Source organism: Taurulus bubalis, assembly GCF_910589615.1.
Source record: "Taurulus bubalis genome assembly, chromosome: 10".
Lineage (NCBI taxonomy): Eukaryota > Metazoa > Chordata > Actinopteri > Perciformes > Cottidae > Taurulus > Taurulus bubalis.
In genome coordinates, this window is record NC_136598.1 from 1,592,529 (window position 1) to 1,609,936 (window position 17,408).

At 43.9% G+C, this 17,408-nt stretch overlaps 1 protein-coding gene across 1 annotated transcript; it reads left to right on the forward strand.

Moving 5' to 3' along the window:
- Nucleotides 1-15,022: 15,022 nt before the first annotated feature.
- Nucleotides 15,023-17,051, forward strand: LOC306742815 (mRNA decay activator protein ZFP36; the record flags this gene model as incomplete). The annotated part of the gene is made up of 2 exons (XM_079225248.1): nt 15,023-15,076; nt 15,798-17,051. 2 exons carry the CDS (start codon nt 15,023-15,025, stop codon nt 17,049-17,051), a joined length of 1,308 nt encoding a protein of 435 aa, XP_079081374.1.
- Between the last annotated feature and the right edge of the window lie 357 nt (nt 17,052-17,408).

Sequence of the window (17,408 nt, forward strand, 5' to 3'; positions counted from 1 at the left end):
AACTGGCTGTGGAAGGACGACATCGTCCCAAAATGCAACGCTCCACAGAAATAGAACAATATTTCAGCCTCCCGGCTGGTTGTTGTATTCGTCCACCTCCACCTCCCGTCCAAGTGAACATGTTGTCCGACTACCTGCACAACCTGTATCATGAGTGTGCAGTTAATCGTACTGATTCGCACATCAGCTGGTTCAGCCATCCAGAGGTGGCAGGTCTATTGTCCCCCCCCCCCCCCCCCCCCTCCCCAGCTTCTCCACAATCCCGTAACAATAATTTAAATAAAACATGGTGACGCTGACTGGACACGTTGTGAAGTAATGGGGTCGGTGGAGGCCCCGGTGTGGAAAACAAGCCACGGAACAATAGCAGTGGAAAGGGGAACAGTTCAGCAGACTGTTGCATTGACTCTGTCCGTTTGTATTGTACGAAAAGAGGGCAGGAATTCCAAAGGGAATTATTGTTTGTTATGTTAATGACTCCGTTAGATATGGCTGGATGGCCGCGTCCATAAACACGTTGATTTCTCAGGCATGTGGCTGATGATGGCTGTTAACGCTGTTTTTATGCATGTATGTTTAAAACGGCTTTATTCCGTCGTGCAGGCTATTCGTAGCATCACCCACAAAAATGAATGCACTGTCAATCCTAGATGTCCCACGAGATGGATTCGTAGGTAGTCCACGTAACCATGAACCAGGATCGGTGTTTCCAATCCATGGACCTATTTCTCGTAGCTGGCTTACTGAGTTAGCCGGCTCATTTTCAGAATACGATGACGTAGGTCAGGCTTTTCGGTTCATTGCTTCGAAAAAAAATTTAACCGGACAAAATAGGCAGCTCCCTTCCTCATTGATGAAGGAGCGATATTAGTTTTATAGGGAGAGACTTCTTCCAGATCGCCAAGATCCGTTCTCTCATCATGACTTCCTGTACGAGCGCTATCGATTCTGCCGACTAGGAATCATATATTTACCTAGAGCTTCTCGAGCCGCGCACATTGATGACCACAGGCGCAGCCGATCGCCTGTCTCACAGACACAGACTATCATGCCGCGCTGTTCTTAAGTTTATTTAGCGCTTAAGAAATTTATGGATGTGTTGAAAGCACTCATAATTATATGACAGTGTTATTAGTACACCATACATATCATTATTGTAGAACATGATTAAGGTGATCGTGATAAGAATAGAGAGAATCACACACAATTTCTTTTCACTGCTTCAATTGATTGAATTTCTGATTATGAATAATACATACATACTTATCCGCCCATACACATATTCAAACTCCTAGTTATATGGTAATCTACACCTACATGTATGTACACATTGTAGTGTCACAGGTTGTCTCTAGGGCAGGCTAGAGTGGGGCAGTGCAACAGAGAGTGGAAACCAGGCACAATTAGACGGTATAAATCAAAATCAAATTTATTTTCCCTCCCACCAGCAAGGTAATTTCCAAAAATAACATAAAAAGTCCATTCACAAACATAAAGCGTCCCATAGGAGAAAGGGGTTATTTAAACCAAAGCAAAACTCAAAACTCAACACGGAAAAGTCCAGGATCCAAGGTCCTCCTCTTCATAGTCGATGGCCGTTTCTCATTACCCAAGTACACAAGTACGGACTTGTGAACTTTTGGAGTCTGGACTTGGGAGTCCAGACTCTCAAGGACAGGAGGACTCAGGACGGTCTTTCTGCAATTGGAACAGCAGCTGACTTGATGATGTCACCACCTCAGCTGTTGTTGTCATGGTTACTCTGATTCTTCACTGTAAAGTATTTTTACAGTCAAACAAAATATGACAACCCTGCTTTTTTTTGTATTGGTTTCACAGACATACACATATCATTGTATATATATATATATATATATATATATATATATATATATATATATATATATATATATATATATATATATATATTGTGTGTATATATATATTATTGTGTTTATAAATATGTATTTTATATAAATACTTATATAGATACACATATAAATGTAGATATAATACGTTTATAAATGTGTTTATATATACTTATATATTTATATAGATACACATATAATTGTATATATTATGTTTATAAATATGTATTATATATATACACACACTTATATATATATATATATATATATATATATATATATATATATATATATATATATATATATACATACATATAATTGCAAACAATTCGGTCAAAAGTAATAAGACACCGCTGTAGTTCAAAGTAAAAGTTAAATTAAAATCTTAAGTTATAAACCTTAACCTTTCCCTCAGTCAAACTGATTTAATGTGACTGTGAATAAATAATAAATATTGCTTGTTAAATCCTCGAAACAGAATTATAACTCATGTTTAATCGATACGGAGACATCGGAGCCAGCGGATCATTTCAAAAAGTCCAGCCGAGATCAGGCTGCTCTCGGCGGGCAGCAGAGCGCTGACGGCCCGGTGCTGCGGGGCTCACGGTCCCGCGAGCAGGACCTCAAACCGTCGGCGTATCTTTTTAAGTCGGCCGATTCTTGAGAAAGCGACCACAGATTTGATGCTTAAACAACTAGCTTCTCGCCTGAAACCATCCTAAAATTAAACGTTGTGACTCAACAACGGTAGTATGAGTTTTCTCATCCGAGTTTTCTCATCCGTCATTGTTCCCCGTTTGCTGGTCCGAAATGCATTCTGGGATATTGGCTCTCTCAAGTACGCTCAAGTTTGCTCTGATGCATCCCCGGTAAAATGGGCGGATCAAGTCACATCCGGGCATTTTCACCGTGCTTGGCGAGAAGCGGACTTTTGAATTGGAACAGTACTTGGGCCGCGACTGATGACGTTTCACGAGTCCAGAGAACACAAGTACAGAGAAGAACGCTGATTGAGAAACGGCCATTGTGTCCTCTTCAGCCTCTCGCACCTTCTGCTTGTCCCGCTCTCCTCTCCATGTGCTCTCCGCTCTGTCCTTTATCCAGCTTCCCAGCCCTGCCTCAATTAGGGGCCTTAAGCACCTGCAGCTGTGTGCGTGATGAGGCAGCCTTGGAGATAGTCTCCAGCCCGGCGGCCATTTTGTGGTGTGGGCACTGATCTTGAGTGGGGATGTAGCGTCCCTCCACCACCTGTCCCCTTGTGATGCCACAACATATATAGTACATGATACATACACACATAGTACATATATCCTCACAAGTATATATCTATTCATATACTACTGCCAGCAGGCACATTTCAATCTATATAATCTGATTGATTTGGGTGATGAAGCACTTAAAATTAGTCGATATATTTTCCCAACAATGACGCATTTATCTTGTCTGATATATTTGCGATGCTTGTGTCTCTCAGCGGGGGCGGTGTTAAGCTGCGTTCACACCAACAACGTTGCAAACACGTTGGAATGTTCGCAACGTGCTTGCTGTGAATGATTGAAGTCTAGAAGTTTATCTTGAAATGGCTGTACGGATGTTACTAGCGAACAGAAGATACCATACGAACCGTTGCACGAGGACCTTGTGCTGTGACACCACACGGAAGAAAACATCTGTTAAAGTGTGAGTCTGCGCTTTTTTTCAGCATTTGGAAAGCTCCACAGAAAGCTCTGCAAACTAGCCTGTTTATGATGTCAATAACTCGGCAGCCAGACTTCATATCAGATATTGATTGTTTCTTTTCCCAGGATTTTAACGAGGAACATACACACTGTGCATCACAGCTCAGGTGACAATGGTGACTCGGAGTCGTCCTGGCGCTCAGTGTGGTGCCACACCAGGCACTTGGAGGACACCATCACAGCAGCTGAACGGGAGGCTGAGCGGGACAATGAGGCTGTGTTGCAAAATATAAAAGGGATGAGGACTTTAAACCTCTCTGACCTCATACTATACTGGTCGACAGCCCAAATTCCTGCAATGCCAGTTTTCCATAATGCGGAGAGGAGGAGAGAAAAAGAATAGCAGATTCTGCTTTATGAAAGTGGTTCTTCTTGAAAAACTTCATCGAGAAAAGAAACAAGTTGGAAATACAGTTAAAAAAACTATCTTGATGACATTTGCATTTTCAACAAGGGGGTCAAACCATCTACATGTTCTGGAGTCAAATAATAACATATAAAACAAGCTTTATTCATTTTAGCATGTAAACCCCCCTCTATCAAATCACATTGAATGTAATGCATGGCTCTGAGAGGGGAAAGTCCAGCACGGGGACTTCCTAGTCTGTTTCAAAAACAGCGTGGCATTCCCAAGATGATCCGGCAGTAACTCAAACCAGAGTGACAGAAGCAACTGTTCATGTCTGTAACACAGGTGCATGTGTCCCATATGTGTTTTGTTCTTACTGTTCATTGACACACAACTTATTTCCCAATGTAACACACCTGTAGTTGGCGGTATTGTAACGCTGAAGCCATTGAAACCTTTCACAACATGTTAATTAGTATTACTTGCTACCTGCTACTGAATGTGATGTCATTAAAAAACAAAAATAGCGTTGGTGACTGACAGCTGAGGGCAAAAGGTGTGCACACACACACACACACACACACACACACACACACACACACACACACACACACACACACACACACATCCCCTGTTAAAATAACACAGCAGCAGCTGCTGAGGAGACTGGTCTCATTTAGCAACATACAACAGCTCTTAAGACTCACACCCAGACCCGGTGTGTGTGTGTGTGTGTGTGTGTGTGTGTGTGTGTGTGTGTGTGTGTGTGTGTGTGTGTGTGTGTGCGACTTCACACTGTATCAGCAGACTGGGGCTGTCTGAAGTGAACAAGGTCCAGTCTGTCTCTCACACACACACACCTTAACAACCGTCCACCAGTTGTGGCAGTTAACAGTTTGGCATTGTGTGTGTGTGTGTGTGTGTGTGTGTGTGTGTGTGTGTGTGTGTGTGTGTGTGTGTGTGTGTGTGACATTTGTCCACACAGGCATTTGCAGTGGACATTTGGGTGTCTTTACAGCATCCCCAGCATGCCGTGCACCGGGTCACACACTTGTCCGCACATTAGCGGATGCCCTTAAAGCTGCGGGAGCTTTTGGCCGTGTGATTATTTTTAGAGATGTCCGTCAGCGCTTCAGGGAGCTTTGTCAACGCTCTCATTCTGGCTTCCACTGATGCTGTGGTGCTGTGGTGCTGTGGTGGTAGACCTGTGGTGGTAGACCTGTATTTTCAGCTGCATGTTTTACTCATGAGCAGGTTTTCAATGACAAACTGGAGGCCATCTTGCGATCTTGGGGTCTTGCTGCATTCCCCACTCTCCCCCCCCTTGTTTCTTCCGCCCCTGGCATTTCCTCCAATAGTAGGTTGCCATGATGACTCACACGCAGACTTCAGACCATACCAGCATCTCTGTAGCTGCTGGCTGCTGGTTGTGAAACCAGAAACAAGCCTTATCTTTCTCACTGGTGGTGAGCTTTTTATTTTCCCAGTGATAGCTTCTTAAGAAACACATTGCTTTACATTTGCTTTCTTATTATAAATATTTATATTTTAAACTTTTGTTGAAACCTTTTTTTCTACAGAAAATATCTAAACGTGTTTCACTGATTTGAGTTTTATTCCCAGTTTAGCCAACTATTAAAATAATCAACCATGTGCTGAACATGCTGTGAGAATGCAAAACACAGACAGCTTCAACTAACTAAACACAACTAATCTTTTTATTATTGTCACAGGGTGAAAAAGGATTCTGCAAATTCTCTGTCCCCCCAGTTTTTAAGGCGATTTCCAAGCGACGTGGTGAAATAGTGTATGGATTATGTTCCCAGGGATGTGATGAAAGGAAGTCTTTATTAACCAGATGCCCCGAGGGCTTGCTGGTCACTCTGTTGCATCATATTGAGCAGCTGGCACCAAGTGGCCCGTGCGTGTGTGTGTGTGTGTGTGTGTGTGTGTGTGTGTGTGTGTGTGTGTGTGTGTGTGTGTGTGTGTGTGTGTGTGTGTGTGTGTGTGACACGTTGCCAGATTCCAGGAAACAGGAAACTGACTGGCGGGAAAATTACAGCAGCAGGGGGGGTCCAGCCTTTTGTCGAAACATAATCCAGTGGACGCTCTTAACACTCCGCTCGCCTACCACCCTCCTCCTGCCCCCAAACACACACACACACACACACTTTCTTTGGACATTGTTCCAGGAAGCAGGACCGGCCGCTGCTTCTCCTCGAGAGAGAACTGAAGAGGGGAAGTCAGGGATTCCTTGTTGGTGGAGAAAAAGAGGCGTGTGTGTGTGTGTGTGTGTGTGTGTGTGTGTGTGTGTGTGTGTGTGTGTGTGTGTGTGTGTGTGTGTGTGCTACAGAATGGGGGTTGAGTCCAGTTGGTCAATTGAAAGGGTTTAAGGAGCCATACGGCCTGCTGGAGGATCAGAGGGAGGAAGGGGCTGTAGACCTCGACCTGATGGAGAAAGAGGCGGTCATGGTCGACGAGAACCTTCATGTGTTGGGCTGCGTGCGATAGGAGGGGCTAACAGTGCCTCTGAAAATCTCTTGTGTATCAAACCCTTGAGTAACAGTGTTCAGTTACACTGGAGTTTAGAAAGGCCATATAAGATATTAATAGAAAATAATGTCAATAGAAGTCCTCTTCTCCAGTGTTGATCCACATGCTCAGTATCTCCCAAACCACAATATCGTCACCAATCACATGGCTGTGTTCTTCTTCATATATGAGTACAGTCTATCTGTAATGATGTCATCCTGTAATTGAATCATGTTTGGTTTATTCTGTACACATAGAGTTTTTCCGTGTCCGAATCGAGCGTCTTAAGTACAGCGGGTGGCGTACGCTGTGCAGATCTGTGAGTTTATTATTGGGCCCGTATAAAACAGAATTAACTTGACTTTTCTTTGCTGTTCATGTCTGCAGCTCGCAAGGCGCTTACGCAGATATTTATAGGTGCCATATCAACCACGGTTGGCTCCGTAGTCCAATCTGTTGGTTGAGTTAGCCAAGTTATTTTTCTCAACTCTTATGAGCTTCTGTTGGTCGCAATCGCACAGTTCAGACGAGCTGGGAGCGACACGCCTGTCCTTGAAAGTTTCACCGAGCAATTGGATGCAATAATAAACTGGTGGCCGATGTTTATCGTCTCGCCATCTCTCACCTGTGGTTCCTGACCTGGACAAATCCAGTTAGAGTGTGGATATCTGGACAGAGACATGATAATTCCACTCACAGGGAAGCCAAGGGGAAGAAATACTATGAGAAGAGAGGAAGCTGGCTCGATGGATGGAACGAGGCCAAAGAACAAAGTGAAATACCCTCCTTCAGCAGCTTGTTTCGTGACGCCGTTGTTTGTGCGACCTCACTGGAGTCAGTTATCCACACAGTGATTTATCCGCCTCTGTATAACAGTCCCTAACTGGCCGTGGTCGGCATTCATTTCTCGGCCTCAGCGACGTGTTCATTCCTCAACTGTAGTCACCATTAATCTCTATAAGTTTTACACTTTAATCGGCCGTTTAAAAATCTCCTATCAGGCCTGGAAATATTTCCTGGCACTTCAGAAAATGACCCATAAATCAGCTGCCGTGTTCCTGTTGTGCTTTATTGGCATATACAGAGTGCTGTTGGTGTTGACGGGTTTGTTTGCTGGCTGCAAAAAGAGCAAAACACTCACTGTCTCCAGCACAGAATGAGCATCATATATCAGCAGCGCATGATAGGGCTGTTCCTTTGCTCCTGATTTCAGTTTGTAAAACTCTCATCAGCAGTTTAAGAGCCACCATAAACTCAGGGTCACTGCAGGTAACAGCAACAGCACTTGTTTTGTGCTACGTTCACCAGCTACTGCTGCCATCAAATGGATCAGAATGGAAGAGAACTGTGGGGAACGAGTGGAGCGACAGTGGAAAGTTGGTCACATTTGAGGCCCGGATCCTTTCTAGTGCTGGAAACCGAAGCGTCTGGTGTATGTGTGGCCCGTTAGCAGCGGTGTAGCCATGCCGTGATTTAGTTGTAAATAATTGCACTAGGCCTAAAAATATATTTCTTTACCCGTACTACCTGTGCCAGGACAATATGGGCGTCCTGAGAGCAAAATGGTAAACTGGCAGGCTGGTCTCATCCAGCATTTTCAGCTACCTACAAAATCGAATGCGCCACAATTCCTAGGTATCCCACGAAAATAATTTCCTGTGTGATGCACACAATCATGAACGAGAAAGTTGAAAGATCGTAAAAGCCCACTCAGGGCAGGAGGATTGTGGGAAGTGGATGGGCCCAACAAACAGCGATATTTCAGCCACGAGAGCGCATTTGGTTTCCTGTGTGAAACGAAAAGTCAGTGTTGATCTATTTGTCACGTAATTTGCATATTTCAGAAACGACACTTCTGTAGTCATATAAACATATTTATATTATTATGATGATGATCTTTTCCAAACCTAACTACGCAGTTTTGTTGCCTACACCTAATTACGTATTTTTTACGATTCTTTCCAAACCTAACTAAATAGTTTTGGTGCCGACAGCTAACTGAGTAGTTTCCTGTTAAAAATAAGTTTATTTTGAAAAGACGTACATGTAAGAGGCTGAAATTGAGTCGTAAAATGAGGATATGTTGAACTGCAATGCCCACTGGTACATTCCTCTCAATTTAATACCTCTCTCTCTCATGACATCTAATCAAGGCAGAAATGCCAAGAAAATAATCTCACAAAAAAGGAAAGAAAAGCAAAATGTCAGTTGTGAGCTTGTGACAATCACTGCATGAAATGTGGAATTGTCAGTTTAGAAAGGTTACAATAATTTACAGAGGCAGCATCCCAATTTTATAGGAAGACGACACGGAAAAAGGTTTTTGGGACAGTTTGAGCCCAGCTCCATTTTGTTTGTTTTGGCCATGGTGTGATACAACAGCAAAGTGTCCTGCTCACACTCTGGTAATAGAAGTGTTACGATGTTGGTTTGTTTGGTGTCCTGTCTTATTGTGAAGTCCTTGTCTTGTGCGTCCTCTGTTTTTCTGCACGTCCTGTCCCTGTGATCGTCCGTGATTGTCTGTTGCCCTGTTCCCTGATTGTGCATTCCTTTCACCTGTGCTGCCCTCAGTGTTTCCACCTGTTCCTCGTTACCCTCCTCTTGTATTTAAACCCTGTTTGTATTCTGTCCCCTTGTCGGGTTGTACTGTTTTCCCCCCCTGTCTCGTCCCTGTTGTCTGAGTAGTTCCGTGTCGTCCCTGTTTTTGTTCGTTCCACGTCCCATTTTGAAGCCTGTCCTAAGTTTTGTTTTATCGAATAAATTTACTTTGAAACTGTTGCTCTGGCATTTTGGTCGTGACCTGATGAGGTTCTGGTATGATAGAGGTGGAGGAAACCAGGCCGGTGGACATTCGATGACTACGGCCCTCATCCATATCAATGGAGGAAGGAAAGTGGGAGCTAAGTACCGGCACGACAAACAAACCCAGCAGGTCGCCTCAGCGGGCTGCGGCTCTGCAAACGGGGCCACTTGCCATGGAAATGACCAAAGAGAGCCGACGTCCATGACAATGGGCAGGTGGGGAGGAGATGACGATGAATTGTTTTTTTTATTCAGGAAGTGAACAGCTTGTGCGTAACTGCGACGTTAGATGTAAGCAGATGCACTCAAAGAGCTCATGAAGGGTGCATTTAACGAGCTCGCTAGCAACACACACCTTTCCTCCAGACAATCGTCCCGCTTGCTCTTTCATGTCCAGCTGACATGTTTTTCTTTTTTAAGTATGCAGACTGAATAACCAGGAAAATAACACAAGTTCATTGAGTTCACACCCAATGCATCTCTAAACCTCAGAAGATAGAACTATCAGAGCTCCAGGGGTCACATGCTTGTTGTGTGCGTTTTGTTCAGAGATGCTTTAATTAAAGAACATTGTGATGTCTTGTCAAGTTATTGTTATGATTGTATGCTTTGTGCTTCTGCTCTGTGTTTTTGTTGTCAAACAATGCAGGACAGTTGTGTCTTCAGTCCTTGTTTCTGTCAACATAAGTATTCCTCACTGATTTGCGCATCGTATGTTGTTTTACGAGCCTCTGTGTTGGATGGGGCTTCTACTTATATTAATCTCTTGTTTCTGCATGCATACAAAGGATATATGTTGAAGGACTTTGTAATTTTAATCATCCGTCTTTGTAACATCTGTCTGGCGACTTTTTGAGTGCATCTAACAAATCAGAGAGAAGTCTAGAGTATGTTACATAGCCATTTTATTTTCACAACTACTTAAAAACTTCATAATCTGAATTAGTCTGAATCTAATTGATTTGGGAGAAATTGAACAAAGATGAATTTACCACAGACACGTGGCTCAACCTCACCTTCTGCATGATGACGAACCGGCCAGCGCTTCAGTTTAAAGCGTTCAAAACAAAAGAGCTGGCAAAAGAGGCCGCAGTGTTTTGCGTGTTTTGGCCATTTTATATATAACGGATGGCTGTATATTTAGATGGCATGGACCCAGTTAAGTGGCAAAATGCTTTGTTTCGGAGCATGTTGCACAGAAACGGTTTGGATGTGTTTTTGTTTTTGCTGGATGGACCACAAGGGTCCACAAGGGTCCACAAGGGTCCATCCAGCAAAAACAGATCCAAACCGTTTCATGTTCATCTGTAATGACATTCTCCAGCCAAAGTTAGAGTGAACCACCAATCATGTGACAATATACGTAGACATGAAAAATGAATGGTGTTGGTGAGACGTCCCGCTCATGCAGGCCCTTACCATGACCAGAGCCTTACTTTCACAGTCAATGCTGTCTACATGTCAAATGAATTGGCCAAAAACTAAAAGCGTGGCTCATGGTTTTTGTTTTGTGGAACCTGTTCAATGTATGTTCCTATTTCACAGACCGACATGCAGCACTTATACATACGTACGTTTACGTACACACTAATATTCCACTATATATATATATATATATATATATATATATATTACTGCATTGTAGAACATTAATTTTCTTTTGCGGTGTAAAGAGCTCAGTTGGAACCTTTTCCTTTTCGGGATCAGGCATCACAGCGAGGCTCTGTTCATATTGCAACTGAATGAACTACACCCACAAACTCTGGCACCTACCAACTCACTCTCTCACTCACACACACACACACACACACATAGAGCGAGAGAATCCTAAATGACACGAGGTGTGGTAAGAAAGAAATGTGTTAAAGACAGTAGACGATAAAAAAAGGAAAGAGGTAGAAACAAGTAAAGAAAAAGTAGAGAGACATAACGACAGTCCGTCTGTTACCAAGCCAAGCGACCACAGGCAGGAAACCACACGGGATTACAGTTATTTAACCCCGAACACACCGCAGTAACGTATCAGTGAGGCGCTGTGATAAGAAATGTCTGTTGCGTGTTTTACAGTTTGTCTCTGCAGCTTCTCTTTTATTTTTTATAAATGAACCGTCACTCAGTTTGAGCAGCCACAAACAATCCAGACATCAAACTGTTGATTTACTTCTTCAAGTATTTCCCCAGTTGCATTTCCTGTTCAATTACACTGATGACAGTGTGCTTTACAAACACTGTTTGCATGAGAAAAACAACTCTTCTGCTCCTCGTTAAAATCCAGAACAGCGTCCTCGCTCTGTTTCAATCTGGAAAAAACAATAACTGGGCAAACAATGGTGATCTGAACACAGCTCATAAACACTTCCTGTCACCAAGGTAAATGGTGAAGGCATCTGACACAAAACAACAAGTGTATATATACTGTGTGTGTGTGTGTGTGTGTGTGTATATATATATAGACTTACAAAGACCGTTTTGTCTCGTTTGAAGTGTGTTTGACAATTATCAGAAGTAAAATGACTAGCAGCCCTGAGAAAAGCACATGTTTCTTCTCATATCTCAGTGTATTCAGGGTTTATTCCGACCCAACCACAGTCGGGGATTGTTGGAAAGACTGACTGACTAACTTTGTTATGTTTTTGTCGAGTTTGAACGAAGCGTGATCTGATGGTGAGCGAGGTGATGTTGTCTGACTGGACTCCGGTGGCTTTGAGGAGAGCATATGTTTTGGAGGTTAATAGACTACAATTATTGTCCAAATTCCTGTTGAATTTGTCATGTTTCCATCACTGCCGATAAGCTGCAGATGGTACAATACACAACCAGATCAAAGAAGGGCCAGCCTTAGCTTGAACCTGATTTGAACAAACAAATGAAATGACTCCTAACTCTCTGGACGGGACAATTATTGTGAGGGAAATACACTTCTTGGTTTAATTTGAATTTCTCAGGATTTGAGTCTCAACATGCTTATGTTGCCACATCTCCACAATGCTTCAAATTGGTTGAACCTGTTCAGAAAAGGGTTTGTTTGAAATTGTACAAAAGGTTGTTCACATACATACAGTTATTTACCGAAATTAACGTCTGTCTTCACAGGAAACATCTTGGTTAGGTTGAGGCAACAAAACTACTCTCGTTGGGGAAAAATATGGTTGTTTATGTTACAATATTTACGGGAGTGGCATTACTTAGGTACCCAACAAATAAATCAACGTTGACTTCTGGTCTCGCGCAGGACACAAACGGAGGCCTCCTGGGTGAAAGTCTGGTGTTTTGGGACTACATACACATTACAGTGCACTACCTTTCATAGGTATAGCTACAATAACTCTGACATGCTTGACATGCATCTTGAGAGTTCTTGAATGTTCATCTGCCCAAACGTTGGGAGAGCAGAGCAGATTTATATTTTTTGCAAATATTGTTAATGTGTCCGAGTCTCCATGTGACCATGCTGACCTCCATTTGCATTTGAACACAACAACAAGCTTTGAAAAGGCAATCCGTGACGATGAAAAACATCACGGCTGAGGGAGCGGATGGATCACCGCTGACCCGCATGTCAGGACTTGTTCTTGTCTTGCATACACGGGAGGCCATGAACGTGAAATATGAAGCGGTGAAAAATTGAATTGGTATGAGTCGTGAAAGGTGTTCTAAATCTTGTTCGTCTTCGTAACTGTAGTATTTTCTTGATTTCTTCTACTTTACGATCATTTTTACTTTTTCCACTGTAAAATATATAAGCTTACATACAACAACATTATACGTAAGTAAATGTCAAGTTAAAGTTAAAGAGGTGTAGTTTACAAACAGCAACAAAACACTTATTTATTCATCATATTTACTTATATTGTGCCTTGAGGGTCAACATGCTAGCTCATGTAGACAACTTGTGGGCCGTTACAGTACATGTTTCACACACAATACATATATTACTTTGTCATTGTTTAAGTTGGGCCTCTAAGGCATCTCTGACTCTGAGAAATGTTCCAGAACTAAAGCTCTCCTCCCAAAGCTGGGTGGGGTAACACATTCACACATTTGGGAGGAAACCTGGCAGAGAGCTGGTGTGATATGATAGACAAACAAGAATAAAGAATTCAAAGTGGATTCTGACTCAAAGGGTTTGAGATCTATCAGGAGAGGCATTGTCACATTTGAGACGTCAGTATCTTCTCCCAGATTGCGTGTCGTTAAAGTAGTGCAGGATACCATGTTTTGGAATTAAACTTTTCTATCAGAGGCTGAATGAAGTGTGAACAGTATGGCTTGAACAGAATATTACAACTGGTGTTCATTGCAGAAACCTTGATATAGTCTACATTTGATGGGTTTCTTGAGTTGTGAATTCTTAGGGTAAACTTTTTAACGAATAGATACCACCATGAAACTTTCACTGAATAAAGTCAGGTTTGAAACTCTTGTTTCATTTTGTTGACATATAGATATACATGTTGTATAAATCAGGTTATGAATCTGAACAAACCCCTCTGTACAAACCTTTAGACTCCAGAGAGGAATGAAAGTGGAACGTTCAGTAGATGGAAGACCTACTGAAGTGGATATTAGATATCATCATGAAAACTTCCTCTGTGCATTACTTACATTAAGACAATTACTCTTTTGTCATTGAAGTTTTCTGAAGTGTTTAAATATGCATATGAGGCATTATCTTATGCTAACTTTTGTTGAATTTAGCAGAAATCTACAGACACAAATAGACTAAGTGGTGAAATAAACACTGCAATGTGTATTTTGGATGTTTTCTTTCCAGTAGTCAGAAAAGAGACGCACAATAGGACAAAATCTCAAAATCCACCAGTGAGTGAAACACAATGTTTTCCTTTTCGTGTCTTGCCTTAAAGTATTGTTGTCAGAAACCCATATGACGAAATATAATTTTGTTCATATCAACTGTGTTGATCAGGTTGCACAATCCCTCGACCATACGGCGTGTTTACTCCCTCACTTAATCAGGGTTGATGAAAACATCTGGAGGAGTAAACCTCACATGTAAATAAGAGTTGTGACTTCTTCTTTTTTTAACGTCAAATACCCTTTTCACCAATTTGCTGTATCTTTTAACTCCACTGATGACGTTACATGTGTTTTGGTATGTGCAACACTCGTCATTATCTCCTTAGCTGGATCGATCCCAAACAAAGTGAGGGGGACGGCCGGTTAAAAAATAAAAAATAAAAGAAGAAGAAGAAGAATGCATCTTGAAGGATTTGGTAATGAATGGGTAGAAAAGTGGCTTCATTCAACTCCCACCTCGTCTTTCTGTGCCCACCCTGCCCCCCAGCACACCATTACAATGCAGGACCCCCTCCCCCTCCCAGCACACACACATTAACACACACTCCCCGCCCTGCCCCCCTGAGGAACACAGGCTTGTATGGGTTTCCCCAACTATTTAAGCGGATTCCAACAGATGGCCGAGGAACTTTCCTCCGAGGGGGTCACGTTGCTCTCTCTCTCTCTCTCTCTCTCTCTCTCTCCCTCCTTCTCAACGGACCTGACTACTCTCCCCTTTCCCTTCCCCAAAAACCTCTTTCAACTCTTGGGGCAAGCAGTTTCTCAACCGTCAGAGGGCCAAACTTAGATCTCTGAGGGTTTCCACTTTTCTTTTTTGCCGTCTCCCCAAAGACCAGAAAGGTTGAAGTTCTTCCCAGCCTTCCTCCACTGTGGGACCAGATATCCTTCAATCGGCGAGGACTGCTGAGCGAACCATGCCATCCGACTTTCTCACGCCTTTCCTGGAACTGGATGAGGAGTTCTTTAAGGTGAGAGCACAATTTCAACCTTTTATACAGTACTGCCAACACCTGATGGCTCTCAATTCAGGCAATGCTGGAGTACAGAATTGCCACTGTTTCTTCATGCTGAAGAAATACAACGAAGTGCATGAACTAAATGTAACCTAGGCCTCATTGATAATGCAATAATTCCTTTAAGTGTTTTCAGTCTGTAAATGTCTTTTTCTTATTCTTTATATTTAGGGCTTTAACATCATTGCATACATAAGAAAACAAGTTGAATTATTGGGTGGGTCTTTTGTTTCAATAAGATTTGCTTAAGTTTGAAACCGCAATAAAAGTGTCTTAGTTTCACATACTTATGTTTTTGGGGTAAAAAAAAATTGCACATGGTTTTCTTTCATTATCTGTAAAGAACAAACACAAACATAATGGCTGAAACTATAACACAAAAACTACTTAATGGAAATTAATGGGTTGTTATCTTTGTGCACGTGTATACTTTGCAATCCAGTTAAGCCCTGATTCAACAAGTTTATCTGTCCTATTTTATCTTCCATGAAACTGAAATTGAACCTGTTATGAGACCTAATTTACTGCACTCTCCCCATTAAAACATAGTCTGGTTGCTTTAGGTGCAGCTTTAAAATCTCCTTTCAGCTCGACTTGGCCCGCCAGTCTCGCTCCAGCGCTCCAGGAATGCAGAAAGCTCACATCCATTCTTCTCCTCTCTCCTTTTGTGTGACAGAATTTCCGTGGCCTGGAGGCGACAGATGGCTCGTCAAGCGGCTCGCCGCCGCAACGGCAGCAGCACAATCAGAGAGTCCTGGGCTTCCAGCGTCGTCATTCTCTGTGCCCCGTGACCCTCCCCAACTCCAAGTTCAACAACATCAACATCAACAACAGCAGCAGCGGCAGCAGCAGCAGCTCCGAGGTGACCGACGCATTGGCAGGCTGGGGGCTCAACGTGGCCTCCAGCCAGGGCTGGAGCGGGGAGAGTCAGCTTCCCCGCTCCACGCTCAGCCACATCCCCTTCAGGGTCGACCGCTCGGTCAGCATGATCGAGGGCAACGTCAGCGGCTCTGGAGGCAGAGAGGACCAGATGGCTAGCTTGTCCCCAAAACTGCTGCTGCCACCGCCAGGCTTCTCCCTCAGCAACGCCTCCCTGTCCTCCCTCGCCTCCCCCTCGGCCTCCAGGCCGCTGGCGCCCTCGCCTCACATCTCCACGCGGTACAAGACCGAACTCTGCCGCACCTACGAGGAGAGCGGGACCTGCAAGTACGGCGCCAAGTGCCAGTTCGCCCACGGCATGGACGAGATGAGAGGCCTCAGCCGGCACCCCAAGTACAAAACGGAGCCATGCCGCACTTTCCACACGATAGGCTTCTGCCCGTACGGGGCCCGCTGCCACTTCATCCACAACGCCGACGAGATCCTCGACAGCAACAGTGGTGCACCTCCGCAGAAGATGAGGCCTCCTCTGCTGCGCCACAGCTTCAGCTTCGCAGGGTTCGCCTCCTCTCCACAGACTTTCCAACCAGTTGAGGAGTCGCAGCCTTCCTCCCTCTTCTTCGCCCGGGCCTCTTCCATCTCCCCTCCTCCGTCCTCAGTGGGGAGCCCGGAGCTCCTCTCTCCTCTCTTCCCTGAGCCGGGGGCCCTGAAGCATTGCCCCTATCCTTTCTCCGGAATCCCCGACCTAGCCGGCGACGGCGGTGATTCAACGCTGCGATTCTACGCCGTGACCGATTCCGTTGGCACCAGGTGTCCCGCCTCCGCTTTCGCCTCCAAAAACCCGAACATCGGTTACCACATCCCCCAGCAGCTGCCGGCCTCCCTGAGCGGCCTGGCCGGCCTCCAGCGCTGCTCATCGGCGGACTCCCTCTCCGAGGAAGGCTACACCTCCTCCTGCTCCCTCAGCTCTTCCTCCAGCGGCACAGAGTCGCCGAGCTTCGAGGGCCGACGCCTGCCCATCTTCAGCCGGCTGTCTGTCACAGATGAGTAGGGAAGGGTTTTACTTTAGGGCTGGATGTACTGTATACGGTCTAGTTGTTTAAATCGATGTGACGAGGATCTGATGTCAAGCCACGAAGGGTTAACACATTAGACATTCAGCTCCTCCTTTAATCCAGCCTGGTAAACGTACCTAACTTTGTGCATATTGCATTCTTCATCCAAGCAGTTGTAGCGCTGCTCAGTGTTCGTCCAGTTTTAGCTGACTTATTGTTTCTTTCTATTTTGTTTGATGGTTATTTTTATAACGCTGTTCTTTTATGCCGCTGTTACTGCTGTATACTGTTGTATACCCATTTTTAGAGGATACTTTGAGGGTACTTCGCATAGTGTGCTATTCCTACTGGGT